The 21,849-nt window shown below is 49.6% G+C and overlaps 2 protein-coding genes across 13 annotated transcripts in view; one reads left to right on the top strand and one right to left on the bottom strand.

Moving 5' to 3' along the window:
• Positions 1-21,849, bottom strand: part of LOC121588080 (G protein-activated inward rectifier potassium channel 3-like) — a 69,423-nt gene that overhangs the window by 1,724 nt on the left and 45,850 nt on the right. For 3 of the 4 annotated variants that reach the window (XM_041905631.1, XM_041905634.1, XM_041905633.1), the window contains 8 exons: positions 3,666-3,780; positions 3,244-3,385; positions 3,092-3,175; positions 2,747-3,021; positions 2,480-2,669; positions 2,286-2,410; positions 2,111-2,219; positions 1,749-2,047 (listed from right to left, as the gene is read on the bottom strand). In XM_041905631.1, the coding sequence (XP_041761565.1) occupies positions 1,776-2,047; positions 2,111-2,219; positions 2,286-2,410; positions 2,480-2,669; positions 2,747-3,021; positions 3,092-3,175; positions 3,244-3,385; positions 3,666-3,780 (1,312 nt within the window). In that variant the 3' untranslated portion in view covers positions 1,749-1,775. The remainder of the gene's footprint in view (positions 1-1,748; positions 2,048-2,110; positions 2,220-2,285; positions 2,411-2,479; positions 2,670-2,746; positions 3,022-3,091; positions 3,176-3,243; positions 3,386-3,665; positions 3,781-21,849) is intronic. The other variant, XM_041905632.1, reaches the window with a different exon arrangement.
• The window catches only part of LOC121588081 (serine/threonine-protein phosphatase 2B catalytic subunit 3-like), a 55,064-nt gene continuing 37,347 nt past the window's right edge, over positions 4,133-21,849 (top strand). The window contains exons 1-2 of one of the 9 annotated variants that reach the window (XM_041905638.1): positions 4,133-4,298; positions 10,797-11,440. The gene's annotated coding sequence lies outside the window, so the exon portion shown is untranslated. Of the gene's footprint in view, positions 4,299-4,326; positions 4,549-4,851; positions 4,942-6,796; positions 7,174-7,758; positions 8,170-8,231; positions 8,251-8,330; positions 8,349-8,824; positions 9,244-10,796; positions 11,441-21,849 lie in introns of those variants that run through there. The other 8 variants (XM_041905637.1, XM_041905636.1, XM_041905642.1 and 5 more) reach the window with 8 other exon arrangements.

Raw genomic sequence — 21,849 nt, 5'->3', positions numbered from 1 at the left:
TCACGCGGTCAAGTACGCCCTGGCACTGACACTTTGGACCGTGCCATTGGCTACCGGCTGTGCATAATAGTTTCTTCTTCTTTGAGCTGAAGAAAAGAGCATTCCACAGCGCTTCACAAACCGAGGGGGAGGGGGGAAGAGCTCGTCTGTGAGCGACGTTTTACCTAGACCTTCAACGATGATTGAATAATATGAGCGACTTCCGCCGCACCGTACCGTGCCCGGTGTCACGGTGGACAATCTAATCCCGCATTCTAGATAACTGTGTGTTTCTCGCTCGCAATGGGAAGTAGAGGGATGCGTATGTGTGTGTGTGTTTGGGTTGGAACAAGTAGATCAGGCGTGTGCTTCCCCTCCACGAAAAAAGCGAATCCACGCTTTCAGTGGTCGGTTGAATGAAGCCGTTATTTCGAAGCGAAACGATTGCAAACAAATGAGAACTGATTTGTTATGATGCGTCATGGCATGGTGTGGGATACATGACTGCGGTTAGCTCAATGAATCTTTCCCCACTTTTAAGACGCATGTGCCTTTTAGGAGTATTCTGAAACGACGGGGGTATGGTAATACACGAGACGATTATAATTATTCCAAGTTTTAATGCATTGCGTAACACAACCCGTCTGCGATGCGAATCCAAACGACATAAATTACACCTTGGAGTTGTCATCTTGCACGAGCCGCCTTCTCATACGGCACGTGGCGTGTGTACGTCGTGTATTGGCACGTTCCTAGCGGGAGTCTTTCACACCAGGAAACATGCCTATCAAGGTCAATGCTGACACCAGGAAGGAAAACAGCTCCACCCTTGCCCTAGTACAAGGCCGCAACATAACGCATTTCCCAATTACTGGAGAAAGATTTATCGCCCTTCCCTGATACCATTTTATGTCCGATGGCTCAAACTTTCACACCAACATAACCACGCGACCAATGTCAATTACCCAGTTCCTGCCCGGTATGCAAATTACCGTACCGCGCAAAGCGCTCATCCATAATAGACCTCGCCAAACACATGTTTCTTTCAATTGTTCGCTCGTTTGGCAATAGACCGACACGGCGAAAGAGGCGAAAACAGCAACACAACAGCAGCAGTGTGCCGCTCGTGCTGCCGCCGAATTTCAAGCACATCCGATGCGCGCTAATTAGTGTCGTACTTTATGAGCCCTGCTCGCCGCTCATTAGGGCTTTATTTAAAATGCGCAAACACGTTCGCAATCATTGACGGCTGTCCTCCCGGCGCAACCGTGACCAAGTTCATTCACTGTCGGGCTTGCCCGCCCCCTCCCGGACGCATGCGAATAGAACACGTACATGCCCAAAACGCAGGTGTGTTAGTCTTGCCTTTTGGCGATGAATAAAGTAAATTATTCTTTGCAGCTTCAACAGCCGTCATGTGCATCCTGTCCCCAAAAATGGACAGAATTAGAGTTAGAATGAAACTAGTTCCTCGTTCCCGGTTTAGCATCCCTCCACACCCATCGCGCTACTCTCCCAGCGTCTGTCATTCGGCCAACAATAACAGCACTTGACATTGGAGTCGCAGTGCGAAATGAGATCAGTATCAGAGCAGCGGTAGCAGCAACGTCCATCGCTCACCCGTGATGGACCGTGACGGATTAACGCCCTCGTGCTAATAGGAACAATACAGTCTACACATCCCATGCACGCACACAACCAGTGTCATCCATGCGCGCACACACACACATACACAGCGGAGGAAATGCTCTGCCCAATCTGCGACTTACCCCCGCTCTGACGCGACGACTTTGGTACTAGCAGAGGGAATCCATCGACGGTTCCTTGATAGACAGCTTGCGAAAGTTCTTCTTGCGCTCGCTTCCGGGTGATACGGTCGGGGCGCCACCACCAGGTGTGATAATGGCGGGCGGGAGTGCCATTGTGTCACCGGCCGCACCGTTCGTTTGCTCGTTGGTGTTCGCGTACACTGGCGTGAAGCGTAGGTAGCCGTTGCTGAGCGAGTTCTTGCGGGACGACACTTCCACCGACGATGTGTCGGATTCATCGGTATCGGAAGACGCTTCTGCTGAGGGGAGCGGAGGGGTGTATGTTGAGTTTGAGCACTCACTAACATGCTCATCGTACTCACCTGTTACTCCATTCTGTTTGTTTAATTCCTTTTTCACCTCTCGCAGCTGACGAGCACTGCACAGAGGAGTATCCACTTCGTACGTGTTGTTGAACGTCGTGTAATCAACCTGAAAACAGTTTCATAGTTTAGCATTTATGAAAATCCTTCCTTTAGCTCTTTGAATAGTGCTCACCTCATATTCTCCCGTTTCCCGTTTGAACGTTACCACCGACTCGAAACGATGTCCCCATAGAATCTCGGACGGTAGATAGCTGCTGCGTGCTTGCGTGGTCATACCGGTCGATTCCACCACACCCTCTGTAAGTGATACATCGTAAGTCCATTTTAAGCAGCTGCATTTGAATCCATCTCTCTAAACACACTCACCCAACATGACAACGATCTCGAAACGTTCCTTCAGCATATCCTGAGCGGACAAACCGTACAACGGGCTATCCCGATCGATCTTGTGCACCACGATCGTCGGCCAAATAAACATTAGCCGATCGTCGCCCCCATCACAGCTGACCTCCATGTTTTGCTGGTAAAATGGAAGAACTTCTCCCTCTTTTGTGACCTGCATGGGAAACCGGAAAGATACACACTAGTAGTACATATGCCTCAGACAGAAAGTTCGCCACTTCCACGTTATACCTTCCGGCGAATGATTTGAGCCGTCACGTGCGCTTCAATAATGTGGCTCTTTCGCATGTCGCCAACACGAAACAGCAGGCATGGCATACCGTCCCGATGGCAGATGACAGCGTTCTTGGAAAATAGCAGCGTTTGGGCACGCTTTTTCGGCCGGGACAACTTCGCAAACACGATGCCGACCATAAATGCTTGGATGAAGACGCCGGTAATGCTTTGGAGGGCAAGAATAAAGATGCCTTCCGGACACTCCTCGGTGATGTACCGATTACCGTAGCCTGCGATTGAAGCGCCAGGGGATTAGAACGGAACGGGCTTACAGGGAACTGCTATTCGTCCAGCACTTACCTATCGTATGCTGTGTCTCGAGCGAAAACAGGAAGGCAGACGTGAAGCCATAAATGTAAGTTACACACGGTTTGTGACTTTCATCTGAGAAACAGAAATCGAGGATCTAATGTGATAAATTGCTTTAAAATGGCGCACAGTGCGTTACTTACCGCCCACCGCTTGAATGTCTCCATGGCTCAGGGCGATCAGGTACCAAATAGCTGCGAACCCTAACCAGCTCAGTATGAACGAGCAGGCAAATACAAACAGCGTCCATCTCCACTGAATATCGACCAGAGTGGTAAAAATGTCCTGCGAGAAACAAAAACATCAAACGCCGTTTCAGAACCACGTTTTACTGTACGGGGTGTGGCCCTCTAGCGTAAATTTATGAAACTAGTTTGAATCGTGCAAACTTTTCAATTGGGTTGAAATATTTCACGGCCATCGGCACAGCGACTACCGGATGGCCAAATTTTAAAAGTTTTATGAATTTTAATCGTAAACTTATAAAAAAATTATTGCTGCTAGTGGGTGAGATTGTTGAGTATGTGTTTGTTTCGCTTTATTATTAACGTGTTACATGTTTTACCTGTAAATAACGACGACGTCTTTTTGCTACATTTCCTTGAATTACATTGCAGTCACCCTGCTTGAAGATTACTCGCTTCCGAATACGTCTGGAGCTGTACCGTGTTTGACGGTACCTGAAAGAGGCAATGAAAAGAGGAAAAAAGAAGAAAAAGAAAATTATTTTAAAAATCAAAACAACGAAAGGAAATTCATTTTTTCTGGTTTTATCGATACATGTCGTAAGTTTATTAATTTTAATGAAAAAAATGTTATTGTTTGAATAGTTTATAACGGCTTTGGCTCCAATGGAATTCTTTCGCCTCATCCATTCACAAAAGCAATATAATGGCAACCAACACCTTCACCATAATGTTGTCCAAGCATTACCTCACACTAGCCCAGTGTGTAAAGTGGTGGATTCCGCCATCGAAACGTGACGCTCAAAATGGGGGGATGATATGCTACCCGAAGTCTGGCGTTTCGGCACAAAACCGAAGTGAAGTTAGCGCGTACGTACGCTGTCCAATCAAGCTCACGGGTGCAAAAGAAATAGCACATCTACCCTTCAAAAAACGATGTGTTTTAGTCACTCTTAAAGCAGGAAAGCTTTATTACCGTCAGTTTTAGCTCTTAGGCTCCCGGTGGAATTGATGTAAACATTATTAATTTACGAAGATTTTTTTTATTACACGTTTGCCCCTTACATTCCCCAAAACGGACAGCTTCTGCTCAGTTCGGCTGTGTTGCACCCACCAAAACACATCCAGCGCATCGGAATTCTAAGTCAAACTCAACACACCGCAAACAAAATTGACATTCTCGTTCAGTGTCAGTGGCTTGTAAGCGCGCGCCAGAGTGTTCGTGTATGTGTATGGTGTACTTGTGTGTGTGTATCTGTACGTGTACGTATTCGATTGCATATCTTGCAAAAAAAAACACTTATCAACCCCTCGGCTTCCATACGCGTTTGTAGTAGCATCATCAAAAATAAGCTCACACCCCCCCAAAGTAGGCGAAATATCGTAGGAGATCGCGATTCGCAAAGTCTTGACCTCCTATTCCACCCCTTCTCAGCTTTTTTTTGCTCTCTCTCTCTTTCTTCCAACCCACCACCCCAGCGCCTTGGAGCGGCGATTTCGATGTGTGGAGCCGCGCTTCGATGTGTCTGTGTATCCGGGGCCGCTAATCTGCCTTTCTGCCGCACTCTCGCGTCAGTAGTCGCTGGAAAGCTACACGCCCGCGGACCAGACAGAACAGAACGCGCGGAACGAAAACACGCATCACGTTTGCCAAAGGTTGGGCTCCACTCCGCTGCGGTGGGGTAGCGAGAGGTTAAGAAAAAAGGGGGGACTTGGAAAGTGTAAAGTTCACCGCACACACGTCGCAAGCAGACGCGACCGTACCGTGTGTATGTGTGTGTTGTTGTTGTTGTTGTTGTTGCTGCAAGTGTGTGGGGCTGCAGAGGGTGGTGGTTCGGGTGTCCTTCGTCTTCGCTCCTCTGAGATTACGCACGGTCATCTAATCTTGCTCGCTGCATCACTAACCCTCCCTCCCTCCCCCTTCCAAACCCTGCAGAGCAATCTGATCCACCTGCGAGTGACGTTTTGCACCGATAGTGAAAAACGTACCAGCGGCTTCAGGTGGGCAACAGCACCTGGGAAACCCTTGAGAAGTGCCCCGTCGCCCCATATGTGTGCCTGAATCTCTCCATGTTTGTGTGTGTGTGTGTGTGTGTTGGTGCGCTAATCTCTTCCACCGCATAATGTGTGCATGCATGCGTCCGAGAGAGTGTGTGTGTTTGTGTGTGCCAGTGTATGCGCGATAATGTGTGACGACGAGACGGTGTGTGCTGTGTGTGGTTTCGTTCGTACATCGGTCAGGCATTAGCCGTCATAAAGGCAACAACACGTTCCAGGTTTTAGTTTGCAGAAAACACCCCCACATGTGCACTTTGGCCACCCCCCAGTTATACTCTCCCTTCACTCCACATCTGCACTAAAGATGACCTCATCGACTTTTCGGCACGAACAGCAGCAGCTTCCATGGCTCCAAGCGGGGCGGGGGACCGTTCCATCCCTGCACGGTTGTGTCGACCTGTCATCCCTGAGGCAAAATGTAGACCTCCCATTTTGCAAAGCCGATAAGCCTCAGTAATCGAAGAAAAAGTGCTTTAAAAGATCAATTACACGGGCGGTACCCCCTTGTCGAAGCAACAATTTATTAGCGGCTGGCCCTTCTTCCTTCGGGCGGAGGGAATCTGTGACACCGTCCTGTGCGCGCCTGATAAATCAAGGATCTGCTTAGCACAGTTTCGGGGAAGGGTTTGCGGGAAGGGCAGTGATGATGGCGGTGGCAGCAGAGAGGGTACCGAGTGCCCTTCAAAAAGTAGGGAGAAATTCCTCCATCGGCCCCAATTTTGCTCGCCAACTCCACTGACAGTTCGCGAGTCTGCTGCTGCTGCTACTGCTACTGCTGCTCTCCCACGACACACACAAAAAAGGGGAGCACAAATGGGGTGGCTCTCACGCTCTCTCTCTCTTTCTCTTTCATCGCTTCAGAACACGTTCGTGTACGTGTGCGTGATGGCGCGGCCGTGTCTCTCGCTGTTGCGAACCGCGTTTGTGCGGGAAAAAAGGGAGATAACGCAGCCAAGTGTGCAAAAATACAATGCGATCCACAGAGGGAGAGAGGGACACTGTGTGTGTGTGTGTGAGAGAGAGAGAGAGACTCACGTCATGTCACAACTCGCAGCTCTCTGCGCGGGCGAGTGCGATGGAAAGAGAAATGGAGACTGCGAGTTTGCCCACTACTGTGGTTGATTCTTCTTTGCCTTTCCTACTGTTTGCCTTCCAGCAGATAACGTGCCTGAAGTGTGGTGGCCACCATTGCAAAATACGAGAGAGCGAGAGAGCCGCTCACAGCCAGCCCCAACACACACGTTTTCATCTCGCGCTCCAAAGCGATGTGAGAGTATTTGTGCCGATTCACTGGTCGCTGTTCGCCTGTAGTGGTGTGATGATGGTGGCGGTGTAGCAGCATTCGCCTGCCTTCACACAAAAAGGGGTGACTCCAAAGCCACCTCCCCGTCCCCACCACCTCCACCCCTTCTCGAGCACTCACGCGCAAGGAAAACTCACTCGTGGAAACTGCGGAAAACGGAAGGCTCTCCGGTTTCAGATCGAAGGAATCGCTGGTGGAACAAAGGTCGTACGCCGAGAACGCTCCCGTGCCCCGAGACAGGAACAGCCAGTGCCCGTGCCCACACACACACACAAGCGCGCGCGCGGAGGAAACCCCTCCCTCTGTTTGCTCCTCGACGAGCCCTGCGTAGCTCTCGCACGCCCGAGAGCGCATCTCGGTGGAAAAACTCGGTGGAAAAACTCGGACATCGCCATCGCCGCATTCGTACGGCGCACACAGGGCTGCTCTGTTAGTTATAGCGATCCGCGGACCCGTTTCCCAGCGTGTCTTTGCTGCTCCCGTTGTTCCCCTTGCTGGCTGGCATGGTTTAGTGTATGTGTGCTTGTGTAAGTGTGCATCACCATTTGGTGATTGTTGTTTTTGTGTTTTTATGTTGGCGAATCGCTTCCTCGTCCCTCGCATGGTCATTCATTCGCATGCGGAACGGGGCCGAATAAGGGAAAACCCACCGGGGAAAACTTTTCCAGCTCGCTTGCTCCTGCCCGGTTGCCCCTTCTCTTCCCAGGGCCGAACCACAGTGCGTACGAGCTGCTGCAACCTGTTTTGTGACCGCAGGTTTTGCTCGCGTGAACGCTGCCCTTTTCCCTTGCGTGCTTGCTTCCCACTTTTTCCCCCCTCGATCACTCTAATGTTGCGCTTTTCGCTATCTGCCGTTCCCCGTGTGTGCGTGTGTGTATGAGTATGTGTGTGTGTGTGTGTGTCTGTGTGCTCGATGGAATCCAATTTTCCCGTGCGGTCCCTACTTCCGGCCTTGCGCCATGCGTTTACCATTTTCCCGTAGTCTCTCTCCTCAGTTTCACCCCCCGGGTGCGGGTTTAAGTTAATTAAGCAAATGAAAAAGCGCACACCGACCACGATGCGAGCGGCAAAATGTAGGCTAAAGGAACGTCCGCCACACTCGCAAGGCCTACGGCGGATGGAGGAATGCCCTTCGAAGGCCGGACCACGGTGCGAACGAAACACAGTGTGTGTGTGCCTTGGCCAGCGCGCTCCACGTCCTGGGAAAATGCGATGGCCGCAACAACGAACCTGTGTGCGTGTGTCTGTGTTTACGTGTGTGTTAGAAAGACCCACATGCACTGTGAGTCAGAGCGGGAGAGAGCGAGTAGGTGTATGTGTGTGTGTGTGAGAAGGTGGATGGAAAATGAGTGCCCTCCCGAGTACCACCTCGTCGTCGTCGTCGTCGTTGGTTGGTCAGTGATGAAAAACGGCAAACTGTCACAACTGGAAAAAAGTGTCATCCAACAGAGTACAACACACTGCTGCTGCTGCTGCTGCTGCTGGTGTAGCAAAACTATTGCCTGCTGGGGCTACTACTACTGGTACGGCTGTGTGGTGGAATGCTGCCAGCGAGAGAGAGGAGGAGGATCGCCCTACCCTGCCACAGGCCACGGGTGCGTCGTGTACGTGACACGGTTTAGGCTTGCTCGCTGTCTGTGCGTGCTGCAATCGATCATCAAACGCTCCGGGAAGCGTTTCCTGCTGTGAACTTGTGTAACTGGTACATATGTGTACGGCAATCACCGCGCGGAAGCGAAAGAGGGCATGCCAGAGCGCGAGATGAAATGAAAATCCACTTTTCTTTTCAATGAACCAAACCAGTGAAAAATGAAGCTAAGGGTTTAGATGATGCTTGAAAAACATTGTTGCACATGGTGGTGTGGTCTGTGATCTAGGTGAAACTGATAGTATTTAGTGGAAGTCTTGAAACATTCCGAGAATCAATGCTACAAGCCACGGAATGACACGAGCCCCGATAAGATGGATAAAAGACTCATCAACACTTGTACAAACTGACACACACACACATACGACCTTGCATTGCGATGCATGATGGGAAGAGCTGGAAAATGTGTGCTAACCTTGCTAAATTGTGTGTGCAATGTGTCTCGGCAAATTGTTGACTGCAAACCAATCCAACAGTGTGGAGAAAAGCTAGCAAAACGGTTTATCGTGAAAAGAGTTTCCCGTTTGGACAATGTTTTTTTAACCACCATCATGTTCGAGATGCTACTGCTACTCGCCACCATCGTCACTACCACCACCACCACCACCACCACTACTGGTGCAGGATAAGAGAGAGAACGGTGTCTACTACTACTGCTGCTGCTGCTTATGCTGCTGTCATCATTGCCGCGCTGAGCTCTACTGCTCCACTGTATCTCGCTCTCTCATCCCTGACGAATGTTTGCTCTTTTCCCAAACACACACACACACACACATGCATGGCACACATACCCATGCATCCACACACGCGTACACTTTTCAAACCTGGAGCTGGAACTGGAGAAGAGCAGTCCTTTGCGCTGGACCTCTTTGTTGGTCGATAGGCTGATTAGTGCTTTCTGCGGACACTGTGTTGCGCAAAGCCGTGAAACGGTGAAAACAGGAACTGTGTAAGTGTCTGCGCTGTGTGTGTGTGTGTGTGTGTTTTTCCTCCATCGGAAAAGTGTTTTTGTATTCATTTGCGCGCTGCGAGAGCTGCGGAAAATCAACTTCGTTCGGTTTGGCCGTTTTATAAAAAGAAAACAACAAACGCACGACGCTCGCTAAAAAGCGCTCTTCTCCTTCCTCCTCCCATTCGACCCACCCCGCCGTGTGGATGTGCACACGAAGTGCAGTGTGTGAGACAACCCTGTGTGTGAAACGAGATCGATGAAAAACGGGTTGCTGGCTGCATGGTTGTGTGTTTTGTGTGTCCGTCAATTTCCCAGCCCCCGTACCGTCCCGCCAACCTGCGATAATGGCAGGTTTTGCTGCACAGTGTGGAGTCTTCTACGTACTACTCTCTCTCTACCTTTCTCTCTCTCTCACACACTCTTTTGTCTCTCTGTCGCTCACTCCCCTTCTATTCCTCGCATGTGAATTTTGTGTGTGTGTGTCAGAGAGCGTGTGTATGTTTGCGTGTGGAAAATGAGTTCCACCTCCAAGGGAACGAGATTTTCCACCGTGAGAAAAAGTGGTTGAGTGCCGCGATACAGGGCAACCGAAAGCCAAAACCACCGCATATGCGTACAAAAGGGAAACTTCCAAATGAATGAACTTGGACAACGCAGCAACCCGCTACCACCAGAGCGGGGAAAAAGGACAGAGCGAACGAGCGGGAGAGCGAGAGCACACAAGTGAGAGGATGGAAAATTACAGAGAGCGAAAGAAAAGGCACGCTCTTTTCCTGCAAAAGAGACATCAACTGCCAGCGAAATCACGATCTCACGAGCAATTTTGTGGGTTTCGTCGGGGGGAGGGGGGGGGGGAGAGGCTAGCGACGAAAAACGGACTCCCGAATTGTCATCCAAATTTTTGTCACATCTCACACCGAATTATTATTATTATTGTCGCCCACCGTCGTTGTCCGGTGTACGCGCAGCGGTGAGAAACTAACCCTACTTCCTCCCGAGAATGGCCTCCTTCGCGCTCCCTCGCTCTGCCCCAGCAAGAGCTTATCCGCTCGGGGTTGGAGAACCCCCCATGGAGAATTCTTATTATTCTCATGTCTAAAATTCATTTTCCACCGTCGTTGGCCGCACCGTTTCGACCGTGGGGACGGTTGGAATTCCTGGGAAGAAGATGTGCCGACGACGCAGGGCAGCGGGAAAGGTTCGCCTTCGTTGATTTATGTATCGGATGCAGTTGACATCTACCGGACGTGACAAGGGGTGTTCTGGTGTCCCTGACAGGTGGCAGGTGGCAAGGGCGGGCAAAACTAGAATCCGCAGAACACACACACACACGTACACACACGTATACACACCACACCACGAGGTCATATTAGCTGGCACGCGGCCGTTTCTTCGTTCAATGCGAGTGTGTGTTGCTGTGTGTGGGATTTGTGGGTTTTTTTCTTCTCACCCCTATTGCATTAGTTTCTATTTGCAAATTATTTATAGAAGATTTTCCTCTCTCTCTTTCTCTCCCTCTCTATTTGCCTCCCATTCAAAAAACACAACAGCATTTTCTCGTTCGTTTATTAGGAACAATTTAGGTGTATAATAGGCGGGCGCAACAGGCTGAACGCGGCTCACGGTGTAACAACTCTCGCCCGATGGACATTCTGCGGGCCGCAATCGTCGGAGACACGTACACACTGCACCCAGTAGTTGCCTGACAAGTGCTGCTTGTTTTGTTGCGACACATCAACAAAGTGTGACGACCACCGTACACCGCAAAGTGCTCTGTGTCTGTGTGTCTACGTGTGATTGTTTACGCGAGTGCGTGAGTGCGTCGTGAGTGAAGAAATCAAACCTAAACCTTTCTGTGAGGAGCAAGAAGCACACAAAAAAACGAGTGCTAGAAACGTAGAACTTCTGTTCCTGTAGTGTGGTGAAAAGAAAAGTCCTTGCCCTGCCCAGGTCACCGAGTCGATCGCTGCATCTCGCTCGTCGAAGAAACTCAGTGTCATCTGCATTCGCTATCGGATTAAAGCCTCATCGAACCCTGCCCCAGCATCCCTCGGGAACAATCGACGGTGCTGAGTTCACTTTGGAGCTAGCCAAGGGCCATATGGAGAGTTGGTAGAAACAAAGGCGTCCACGGAAAGGTCAGAACTTTTCCTGCAGCACGGATTTTAACAACCCGCTGGAGAGTTTTCTGCAGGTGAGTTTTCTTCAAAAAGTGTTTTGCGCCTTCTCTTGCTCTTTCTTACTAGCTTTAGCGGTCCTGCTGTGTCGATTGGTTTTGGCAGTCCTCTAGTTCAAACTTTTTTGTGGGGAAATGATTCTTAAAGTCTCAACTTCCTGCACTATACTTCACGCTCTCGACTTTCGACCTGTTTTGAACGTTCAACCTTCCGACACTTGTGACATTAATTCAATTAAAGACACTGAAGCTGACGGGCGACTGTCCACTGGCCCGTTACGGCCACAATGTGGTGAAATGCAGAAACACTCCCCCACAGCATTATGCCGATGATGCGCGGACTACAAAATGAGACAACTCCAAAGTCTTGCCTCAACTGCGGTTTCTAGCGGAGAAGACAATAATACATATATATCATGTCCCCAATGCAATAATGTCCCACCTCCAACGAGAGATCCCAAAGCTCCTGGCCGACTGCTCTGGCCGAGATAATGGCACCGGCCAAGTGTGACTGCAGTATTCTGACAACTTCGCCCGTACGCAAGAGCGTACTGTGCATTCTACGGCACACGGCACGGTACGGCACCACTAATGCAGGCACCAAGAATGCGCCAGATGAAACGCAATCAATATCCGGACATTTGGATAACAAACGTGATCAAATTGATTGCACCATAAAACACCCGGCGCTCGTGCCTGGCTGTCGGGCAGAGCGTGTTTAAAGACTGATTTATTGCTTGCAGCTGTATCGTTCACCTGCGCAGCGTGTCAGCTTTATCACTGTAGGACCCTACTCCTGCACGACTATTTTTGGATCAAAGCCGTAGTCAAACTGATAAAATCCGATTTACACTCTCACAGCGCCTCTGGCCGGGTGCGTCGGAGGCGCACTGTTTTGCAATCATCTGTCATTCAAGATGGCAGCAAAACGAAACAAAACACAACATTCAATCAAACCCCACCACTCCTACCACGGTCGGGTACCCCTGCCAACGGGTGCTGAACTTGTTGAGCTTCATTTGATGGGAGCCGCAGCGAGGAAGCAAACGCAAAAAAAACGAAAAATGCCCGAAACATGCTCCCGTCCTAAGGGATGCTTACAAGCAGGGCCAATGTTTCGGTTGTCTCTTCGTTTGTGTGTGCGTGTGTGTGTTTTTTTTTCTCGGGACCCTTCCTTGCGCTTGCCAAAAAACCTTCCCATCGAACTTCCTAGCGGACGACGATGTGCGCCGCAGGACGTACGCGCTGCGCTGTGTAGCGTAAAATATTGTTGCGAAATGGCAGAGGCTTGTTTGCAGCCAATATCGCGTACATGTCGCAACTGCTCCACCGCCGCCACCACCACCACCATGCTTGACAGGTTTCCATCATGCGACACACACCCACACACCCGCACACAGCACGAAAAGCCTGCTGCCAAGGGTGCGCAAGTTATTTGGACGGCTCGCACGTCGAGGCAACGAGCAAGCACAGCTTTTCGGCTAGTTGGAATTGTGCCCCGCTCCACTCAAATACTTCTTTCAAGTATGTTTTGTCACGTGTAGGGAGCGCTTTTTAATGTTAGCGCTGTCATCAGCCCAGCGAAACGACAAAGCCTGATAAAGACTCAATCTGATGGATGTTCATTTTGGAAGCCCAAGAACAGGTTCTAAAATACACACACACACACCGGCACTTTTACGCACCAAAGACAAATAGACAATGGCGAAGTTAATGGAAAACAACTCAATGAATCGATTTTAGCCCTGCCATCCTCACCTCAAAACACGGCCCCAAATGGACGGATTTTTCCCGCCTACCTGAAGGCAACGGCCTCGTTCGCGATGTTAAACAATAAACAGCACCTTCTGCCGCTCTCACGATAAACAGTCAACACCCCCCCCTCCCCCCCCCCCCCCCTCCCAGGGGTTGGCTCTGTGGAGTGGACGGCCCTCGGTCCTCGCCGGTAGCGCAAGATGAAGTTGAAGCATTTGTCTTCATGATTGTAATTCATTTACTAATTAATTGCTTTTCGCCAAACTTTGCACGGCCCGCACGGTACTTCGGCGCTTTGCCCCCACTTCCGGCTTGGGTGGTGGACGGAGGTGGACAAAACGCAATAGCGTCGTCCTTCTGCTTGCCGAATGTTGCTGCTTGTGTGTTGATGGTCACACCACTAAAACTTCTGTTAGCGAGAAGCACAAAGCTCCCGGTTCCAGGTCCCGGTTCTTCAATCCTCCCCCGGTGCTTCCCCACACAGCGGAACAGCAGGACACGTTAAGGGTCTAGTAACAAGCGAACATAAAACAAAAAAAAAACATATGCCTTGTCCTACCTTTTTGCTTACTTTTTTTTTGCTCAGAGCTCAAATCTAAATGAGCGCTTTTCTCATTTAACGCAACACTCACTACTGCTTTCGACAGACGCTAGTTGTTGGTGGACATTGATTGCGCACAGGAGGGAGGAGAGAGGGACAAAAAATCGTTACTCCTGTTACACCAGCACCAGCGACAGGCATTAGGAAATGGTCCAACTGTCCCGAAAATGTTGTCCATTTACCGTCCCGGTCGCTGGTACAACTTTCGAGTTACTTCATTACGGCGGGGCAACTTCCAGTAAAGTATGAAAAAATGATTTATAATTCACTGAGCAGCAAACGGGACACCGTAGGACTAAGGAAACATATTGTACATACACACAGGACACACACACACACACACACATACACACACACACACACACACACACACACACACACACACACACACACACACACACACACACACACACACACACACACACACACACACACACACACACACACACACACACACACACACACACACACACACACACACACACACACACACACACACACACACACACACACACACACACACACACACACACACCACACACACACCACACACACACACACACACACACACACACACACACACACACACACACACACACACACACACACACACACACACACACACACACACACACACACACACACCACACACACACACACACACACACACACACACACACACACACACACACACACACACACACACACACACACACACACACACACACACACCACACACACACACACACACACACACACACACACACACACACACACACACCACACACACCACACACACACACACACACACACACACACACACACACACACACACACACACACACACACACACACTCTGTTAAACATTTGTCCAGCTCGTCTTGGCATATGGTAGGAGAAGTGTCGGATCGAAACCGTCCTTTGTCCAGACGAGAAGCGCGTCGGAAAAGTTTATTGGCAGTAAAGGAACATAACTTCGCACTAAGCGGAGAAAAGCAGGAAACGCGCCGCTGGTACTGGTTTGCCGCCAGCAGGGCATCCGCCTGAGGGTTTTATTGCAACCCATCAGGATGAGTGTTTTGCTCCCACAGTGTGTCGGGAATGCAGTTTGGGAAGTGGTTATGGGCGACCGATACACATATTTCAGTTTCCGATTACTTTTGGTCGCATTGAAACGGAACTCTTTCGCTTCGCAAACTATTACGAATGAAAAATACATTTTTGATATATTGATTAAGGTGCAGGTGCATGTTCGGGCAAGCTAGCGAGAAGATTGGAAAGTTTTAATGGAATTGCAACGAACGATATCCTAACATCCGGTACACATTTTACGATATGGACCATAAAAAAAGGGTAAATCACATTAATCTTTAGCCTGTCGGAAATCCGCTCAGGCATAAACACTCTTCTAGATCGAATTAATCTCCCACAAGCAGTAATCATCCTAAACGAGGACGATCTAAATCATCTTCAACCACGCGCTGGAACTGGCAATTAACGCAATTGGTTTGCACTCGATGTGATTTATTAAAATTTCACAGCGAGTCTAAAATCTGGGCGCGTTTTACCGCCCTCAGCCCGGAAGCTATTAAACCAACGTGCACATAAAGGTAGCGAGCTTTAATTACAACCGCACGGCACACAATTTCGAGCCCTATGACAATTCACTCCATTTCGTGCGGTAACGAGCGGTCGTTAAAAGTGAAAATTATTTTTGCATATGCACACGCTACCCTCACCTCACGGAGTGGGTGGATTTTTGGCGTTCCTTTGGGACTTTGGGCTGATGATATGCGCCCAACCCCCTGTCGGTGAAAAAGTAATTACTATTTCAGCGGTAAATAATCTCCAGCCTCATTCTCCGACCTTACAGGGCATTGGTGATGCTTGAGGTCGTCATTTCGTCTTCCGCCCCATTTGCCTGATTGCATTTGGCTCAAATGCCTTTCGGAAAGATTCATCATCGGTGTACCACGACGACACTTTTCCGCCTCCCGTCGACCAACGATGCAAACCCCATTGCCCGTCTGATCGACGCATTTTTCGCCGTGCAGCGTTACGACTGGGTCACGTGAGTGTATGTTTTTTTTTTCTCTCCTCCCTTAACAAACACTTCAACCCTCTGGGACATGAACATAACCTTGCACTTCGTTTCGAAGGAATCGTTCAGTTTTTTTCTCTACTCCACTCCCTCCCGGATGCAATAAAACGCGATTCGTATTGCACCGGTACTGTTTGCGTGCGCAACGGACGATGGGAAAACAAGTTCTTTTCCCTCGTTCCAGGTGTGAAAGAAATACGAGAGAATTTTGCGCAAACCATCGCCGTCTTGAGGGTGAAACGTTCCCTTTTTTTTCTTCTTTATTTGCCTTGCACAATCCCACAAAGCTGTGGAAACAGTTGGGATATGAAAAGACCCTGCCAGGCAAATGAAAAACCTCCTCCCATTTCTTCTACTCCAATTTCAACTGAAATGACCTAATGGTACACGGCAAAAAATGTTCTTTCTTGACCTGGCATGCGAGCCTTCGTGCCTCGGGCTTCAGCTGTCATTCTACACGTGTGTGGTTGTTTGCGTATGTGTGTGTTTGCATTCGGACCATTCGTGTGTGGGTGCGTGTATTCTCGTTCACCGTATGTTCGGCAACGATTGCGGGTAAGGGGAAAAAGCAATATCAACCCCATTACACGTCCTTGTTGTGATTATTAATATTCCCACCAGCACCAGCACCAGCGTCTGCTTGCTCCTCCCCGGTAACAGCTACCCGGTAAACGATCCACCACAAGCCACAAGTGTCCTGAGCCGGGTGGCTTGCGGTATGTTTCGTTGTACAAGTAGGTCCGGACACAACAGCACAACACAAAAAGCAACGAAAAACACGATCGACAATGATGGAGTGAGCTCCCACACGGAGAGAAAACGGGCTCGTAAATACGCTCACTCACACGCACACACACACACACACATAGAGACGAAAAGGTTAATAGCTGGGCAGTGTAGAGGCCATCGCCAGACCTCCGACCCACCGTTTCGAGAGGCGCCCAGAAGGTGATGATTCTCGAGCCACCAACAACTCCCATCGCTTCTCACCCCATCACGCGAGGCTGAGGTTCAAAACGTGATCGATCGAAATTATTGCCCTCGGTCCAGTGAAAAACAGGGCCATTGGAAGTAGCCCGGTCCAGTGGGCCAGTGTTGAAAAGTTTCTATCGATTTCCCCACCGCCACCGAAAGCCGTGCCCCCGGTGCACAGCCCGGTAAAAGGGGGAGCGAAAGCAAGTTTCCAAACTTGCAAAACTGTGCGTACGTGGTAAACCTCCAAACGTGCTAGTGAAACAGATTGCAGGATAAAACATAACCTCAACAAACAACACACACACACACACACACGTACACATGCACGCAGAGCATGCAAGGATGGTTAATATGTGTTTGGCCGACCGACAAAACCACAGCCACCTCTCATCAATGGCTCAATTTTGCTTTCGAGGGTTTTCCTTTCGATAATCGGTTCGGCCCGGCTAACCGGAGCCCCCCAGACCGAGCTCTGTTCTTGTGGCCGTAGCATTCGACCCCTTTGCTCGGGTTTGGGGCAAAGTAAACGTTGCCATCCCGGGCTGAGTTTACACTGGCTACCGAGGGATGAAGCGTTTGCAAGGGGGGGGGAACAAATTTCATCATCCGAATAATTCGGTAACAAGGCGCCACAGAGCTACAACAACAAACGACTGCTGTCACTGCTGTCTTTCAAAAACGAGGAATTTGGGCTCTCGTTTCTCTTCATCCCTTCCCATCCTTTCCCCAGCTCTCTCTCTCTCTCTCTCTCTCGCTCCATGTCTCTTTAAGGCCTGAGAACGTCACGGATGCGTCAAATTACCAGTAATCAAATTCAAGCAAACCGAATTCTGTGCCGTCGCTTCCTTTTGATCAAAGTTTTGCACGCCGCCGTCGACTGTTGCCTGTGCTATTTCTCTCCTTTCCTTTCCAACTTACCCCTCCAACACACCGCCACACACACACACATACACACTGCTGAAATACTTCCCAACCATTGGTAGATAGTTGAGCGGAGTGTGCTTCTGCCGGCCCAGTGGCGCGTGGGGTGCGTTGGAAAATTAACGCTCGACGACCTCGACCGAATTTTGCAGCAAGGCACTAAACCCAAACCCCATCCATCCCATCCATCCGGACCACACTTTTCGCCTGCGTGCGATCGATTTTTCGTGCCACGGGGGAAGCTTTTCTCCACCCTTCCCTTGCTTGATTAGCCTGCGATTGTGCAATGGGAGGCAGAAGCGATATAAACATTACCATTAACATGATTCCCACCCGCTGCCCACTCATGGACTCGAAAGGATAACGATGATGTGTGTCAGTTACCAGAGACTAAGTTTGTCAAAATCTACGAACTCTTCGGACAACACCCGACCCGCACATACACACACATGCCGACTGGCTCTCTTTTATGTGTTGCGTCCTTCTAGCTCCTGAGCTGAAAGGAAACTTGGTGGAGCCCATTTACGAAAACTAAAATCGTTACCACACACACACTCGATCCTTTTCCATTCCTTCGTCCAACAAGCACCGACAGACACACTTTAGATGCATGAAACTTCACTCTCTTCCCACTCTCTCAAACCACCATCCCCTGCACACATGTACACATGTACAACATCCCCATGCATATTTCCACATCCACCCAATCGGACAGAAAAGTCCTTGTGGCGTTGTTTGTGGATGTCATTTCATGGTCGGATAAAGCGTTAGAAATCATCGAGCGCACGGCAAAGGTCTTTCGGGCTGTCGAGCCGCCGCTAAACCCAGGAATGGTACGTGGCAGCGACGCAAAGGCAGAGCTGTTTCATGTATGTATGTATGTTCCTCGAAATTTCCCAATGACCTTTAGCTCTCGGGAGGGCTTCCGTCTCCAGCCGGCAGGAGCAACGCAAAATGAACACAATAAATGGTCAAGAATGTGTGTGTGTGTGTGTTTGTCTTTCCCGGTCGCTCTCCTCCCCTCTGCTTCTCCGGCCACCACAGAAAAGGTCCATCCCGCAAACGGGCTGTGCGAATGGATTTGGCCGGAGATGGCAAACGAGCCGAGCGAAGCGCAAAAGGACAAGTACGGTACCGAGGCCAGTTTCTGCGCTCGTGCCCTGCCCTTAAACGTATCTGTCACAAAAAGATGCCTTTTTATCAGCCAACCCAACCCAACATGCCGACTCCTCCCGCCGGGGGCGTCCCCGGCTCGTTAAATGAAAGCGTTGAACGACTAAATTGGGTAATCAGGGCTGCTGTTTAATGCTTGTTTTCAATCCACGGCTCAACGTTGCGAAATACACACCGACCATCAAAAGGTAATAATATTTGGTGCGCTCGCCCCACCGTGCCCCATCGGGCCATGGATTTTCGCATCTGTCAAAGTTATTACTTTGCCGACTACGGCGACGAGTTATGGGATAGTAAAATATTCGCAATCTGCGGACTATATAGTTGGATTTTATTGTGAAATTTATCGTTTCATTGATGCTCACACTAATTGAGCGGTTGAAGCTCCTTGCAAAACGTTTTCTGCGTACGATGTATTTTATCCACACTAACTTTAAACTCCAAATGCTTCACCAATTGCAAACGGAACTATTTTATGTATCTTCCCAATTACCATTTCAATGCAGCGCCACTTTCTCAGCAGCAAATCCAATTTCTACGACGCTGCGGGGCACACTTATTGACTACCTTTGTCAGCTCACATCCCCAACAGTATGTGTGTGTGTGCCGCTTCCTTCTAGAAAGTTTCGCCTGCTCGGTCTCAAATCGATCCCCCGCCTCCAGCTTTTCCGGACCAGAATGAAAAACACTCCACACGCTGCTGGCGGCTGCTCTCGATCGATATCACTTAAACGCGAGAAACGCCCCGAGCGAACGGCACACCCAGAAACCGAAATCAACCCCGGCGCTTCACAAAACCTGTATCCTTGCAGGCAACACACGCGCGCGCTTCGTGCCAGGTCCGCATTCATCTTCATCTTCGGAGCCATTTTTGGCACCCGCCATTATGCCTCTGCAACTCGATGACGGGGAACGCCGTGCAGCAGAAATAAATATCCAGCTATGAAATAGCATTATCAATGCTACTTGCGTCAACTGGTGTGTCTTCCGTGCTTCGCCGTAAAGTAGCGCTCCTTATCATTTGCTATTTGACACACACACACACACACACAGCCATACACGCGAGCGTCACAATTCAGCCCACTGCAGAATGTAGTAAATTTTATGCTGATTGCTTATTGCTTCACCGGCTCGCATACCTGCTTCGTTCCGAGAAAGAGGGATGGTTAATGGCAGAGGCGAAGCTGATCAGAAAGCAGATTACTCGTCCACGGGCAGAGATCCACGCCACGCACACCTAAGCAGGATGATAATAATTCCCTTTCTATCGGATGATAATGAAACAAAGGCGAAATTTATTTCATCCGACCGATCCTTGCTCCCTCGAGAAGGGCCACGACGAAAGCCGTAATAGAAGCCTACAGCTTCTTCTTACATCTTCTCCTACGCTGCGATGAACCAGTGAGCAAGGGAGAAAAAGATTCAAAAAAACCGAAAGCTGCACTGATGAAAATCAATCGATTTTAATTTCAGTAGCTCTCACACAGTATCGATAAATTGTCCGATTGACACTGGCCTGTGCACTTTCGTGGCAATCGATTCTTTTTCAGCATTTAATCCCTTTTTTTGCTGCGACTTTTTCATTTGCGGCCGATCAAATGGAGCAGCCTGGTAGTTGACTAATAAGCCAAAACACGACGCGGGAAACCAGCAACACGAATCGTTGCTCAATGTTTGCATAGGGGCACACGCAACACACACACACACACACCAAAACAAACACGACAAGTACCGTAATGCACCTGTCTTGTTTAATCTGTGTGATAAAATCGGCACCTAAATAATAATAAAAAAAAGAAACGGTTCCACATTCAAATGAACGCTCCGCTGTCCCGCGTGACAGTGAGTGATAGCGTTTTGGCTTCGGCAAGCTTCTCCCATTTCAACGCATCCATTCGAACGCATCAATCATCATCCACGGCAAAGTGGCCCCGACTAAATGCGCGGCCCAATCAACAAAACTTTAAGCTAGTTTTGTGTTCCCCCCGATTTCGTTGCTAATGAAAACGCACTTCGGGCCCTCGGCGGTCTTGTTTTCCGTTAAAATCATTTCCGCTTAATGATTGCTACGACACGATGTCGAAAAGGCTGCCCCCGACTGGCCCACTACAACGAATCATCATCGATACGGGAAGGCGTGGGAAGTGTGCGTTTAGGCGAGTTGGGGTGGCGAAAATACACAAATAAATTGAAACCATTTTTCCTGGGTCGCTCCACCACCACCAATAAACCACAAGCGCACGTTCCGTTCGCGCTGTCCTCAAGCATCGCCGGGTTCGCTGGCTACAGCCGCCCCCACCCGCCCCAATGATAAATCGAACCTTGGCTTGTCCGCTCGGGAGGAAAAGCTTCAACACAACCTTCAACAAAAAGAAAAACCGAAACGTATACACACGGCGAAGAACCGCACGATATCAATAAATCATCATTTTTGTTGAATTAATCAATTATTGGTTTTTCCACCGCAGGGTGCGTGTGCGCCTTTTTTTCTGCTCTATATTTTTTCCCTTCTTTTAACGCACACACCATCGAGCCACCATAAAAACAGGAACCAAACGCTACTACTACAAACAAGACCATACACACCACACACACACAGACAAACACAGTCGCAGTTTTTCATCCTGCGGAGAGTTCTCTGGAACTTGAGTTTCCCTGTCAACCTGCGCGCCCGGTGGAACACGGCCGAGGGTTTTATGCAAAGCAGGTAGCAAACACTAGAACAACCCTGCCCCGGCCAGCGGTTCAATGTTGGGAATAAGTTCAGTACACTCACACCCATACACACACACACACGCACACACGCACACACGAGACTCTTCTATGGGGATCTAGAGCTGCGCGTGGCACCCTAAGCCCGAAGGCCAACCATTTTGCCCAAACGCAAGACCCGGGCCAAGC

This window comes from Anopheles merus, chromosome 2R, assembly GCF_017562075.2.
Source record: "Anopheles merus strain MAF chromosome 2R, AmerM5.1, whole genome shotgun sequence".
Classification (NCBI taxonomy): Eukaryota; Metazoa; Arthropoda; class Insecta; order Diptera; family Culicidae; genus Anopheles; species Anopheles merus.
Note: the sequence above shows the minus strand (reverse complement) of the source record. Positions and strands in the feature narration are given on the sequence as shown.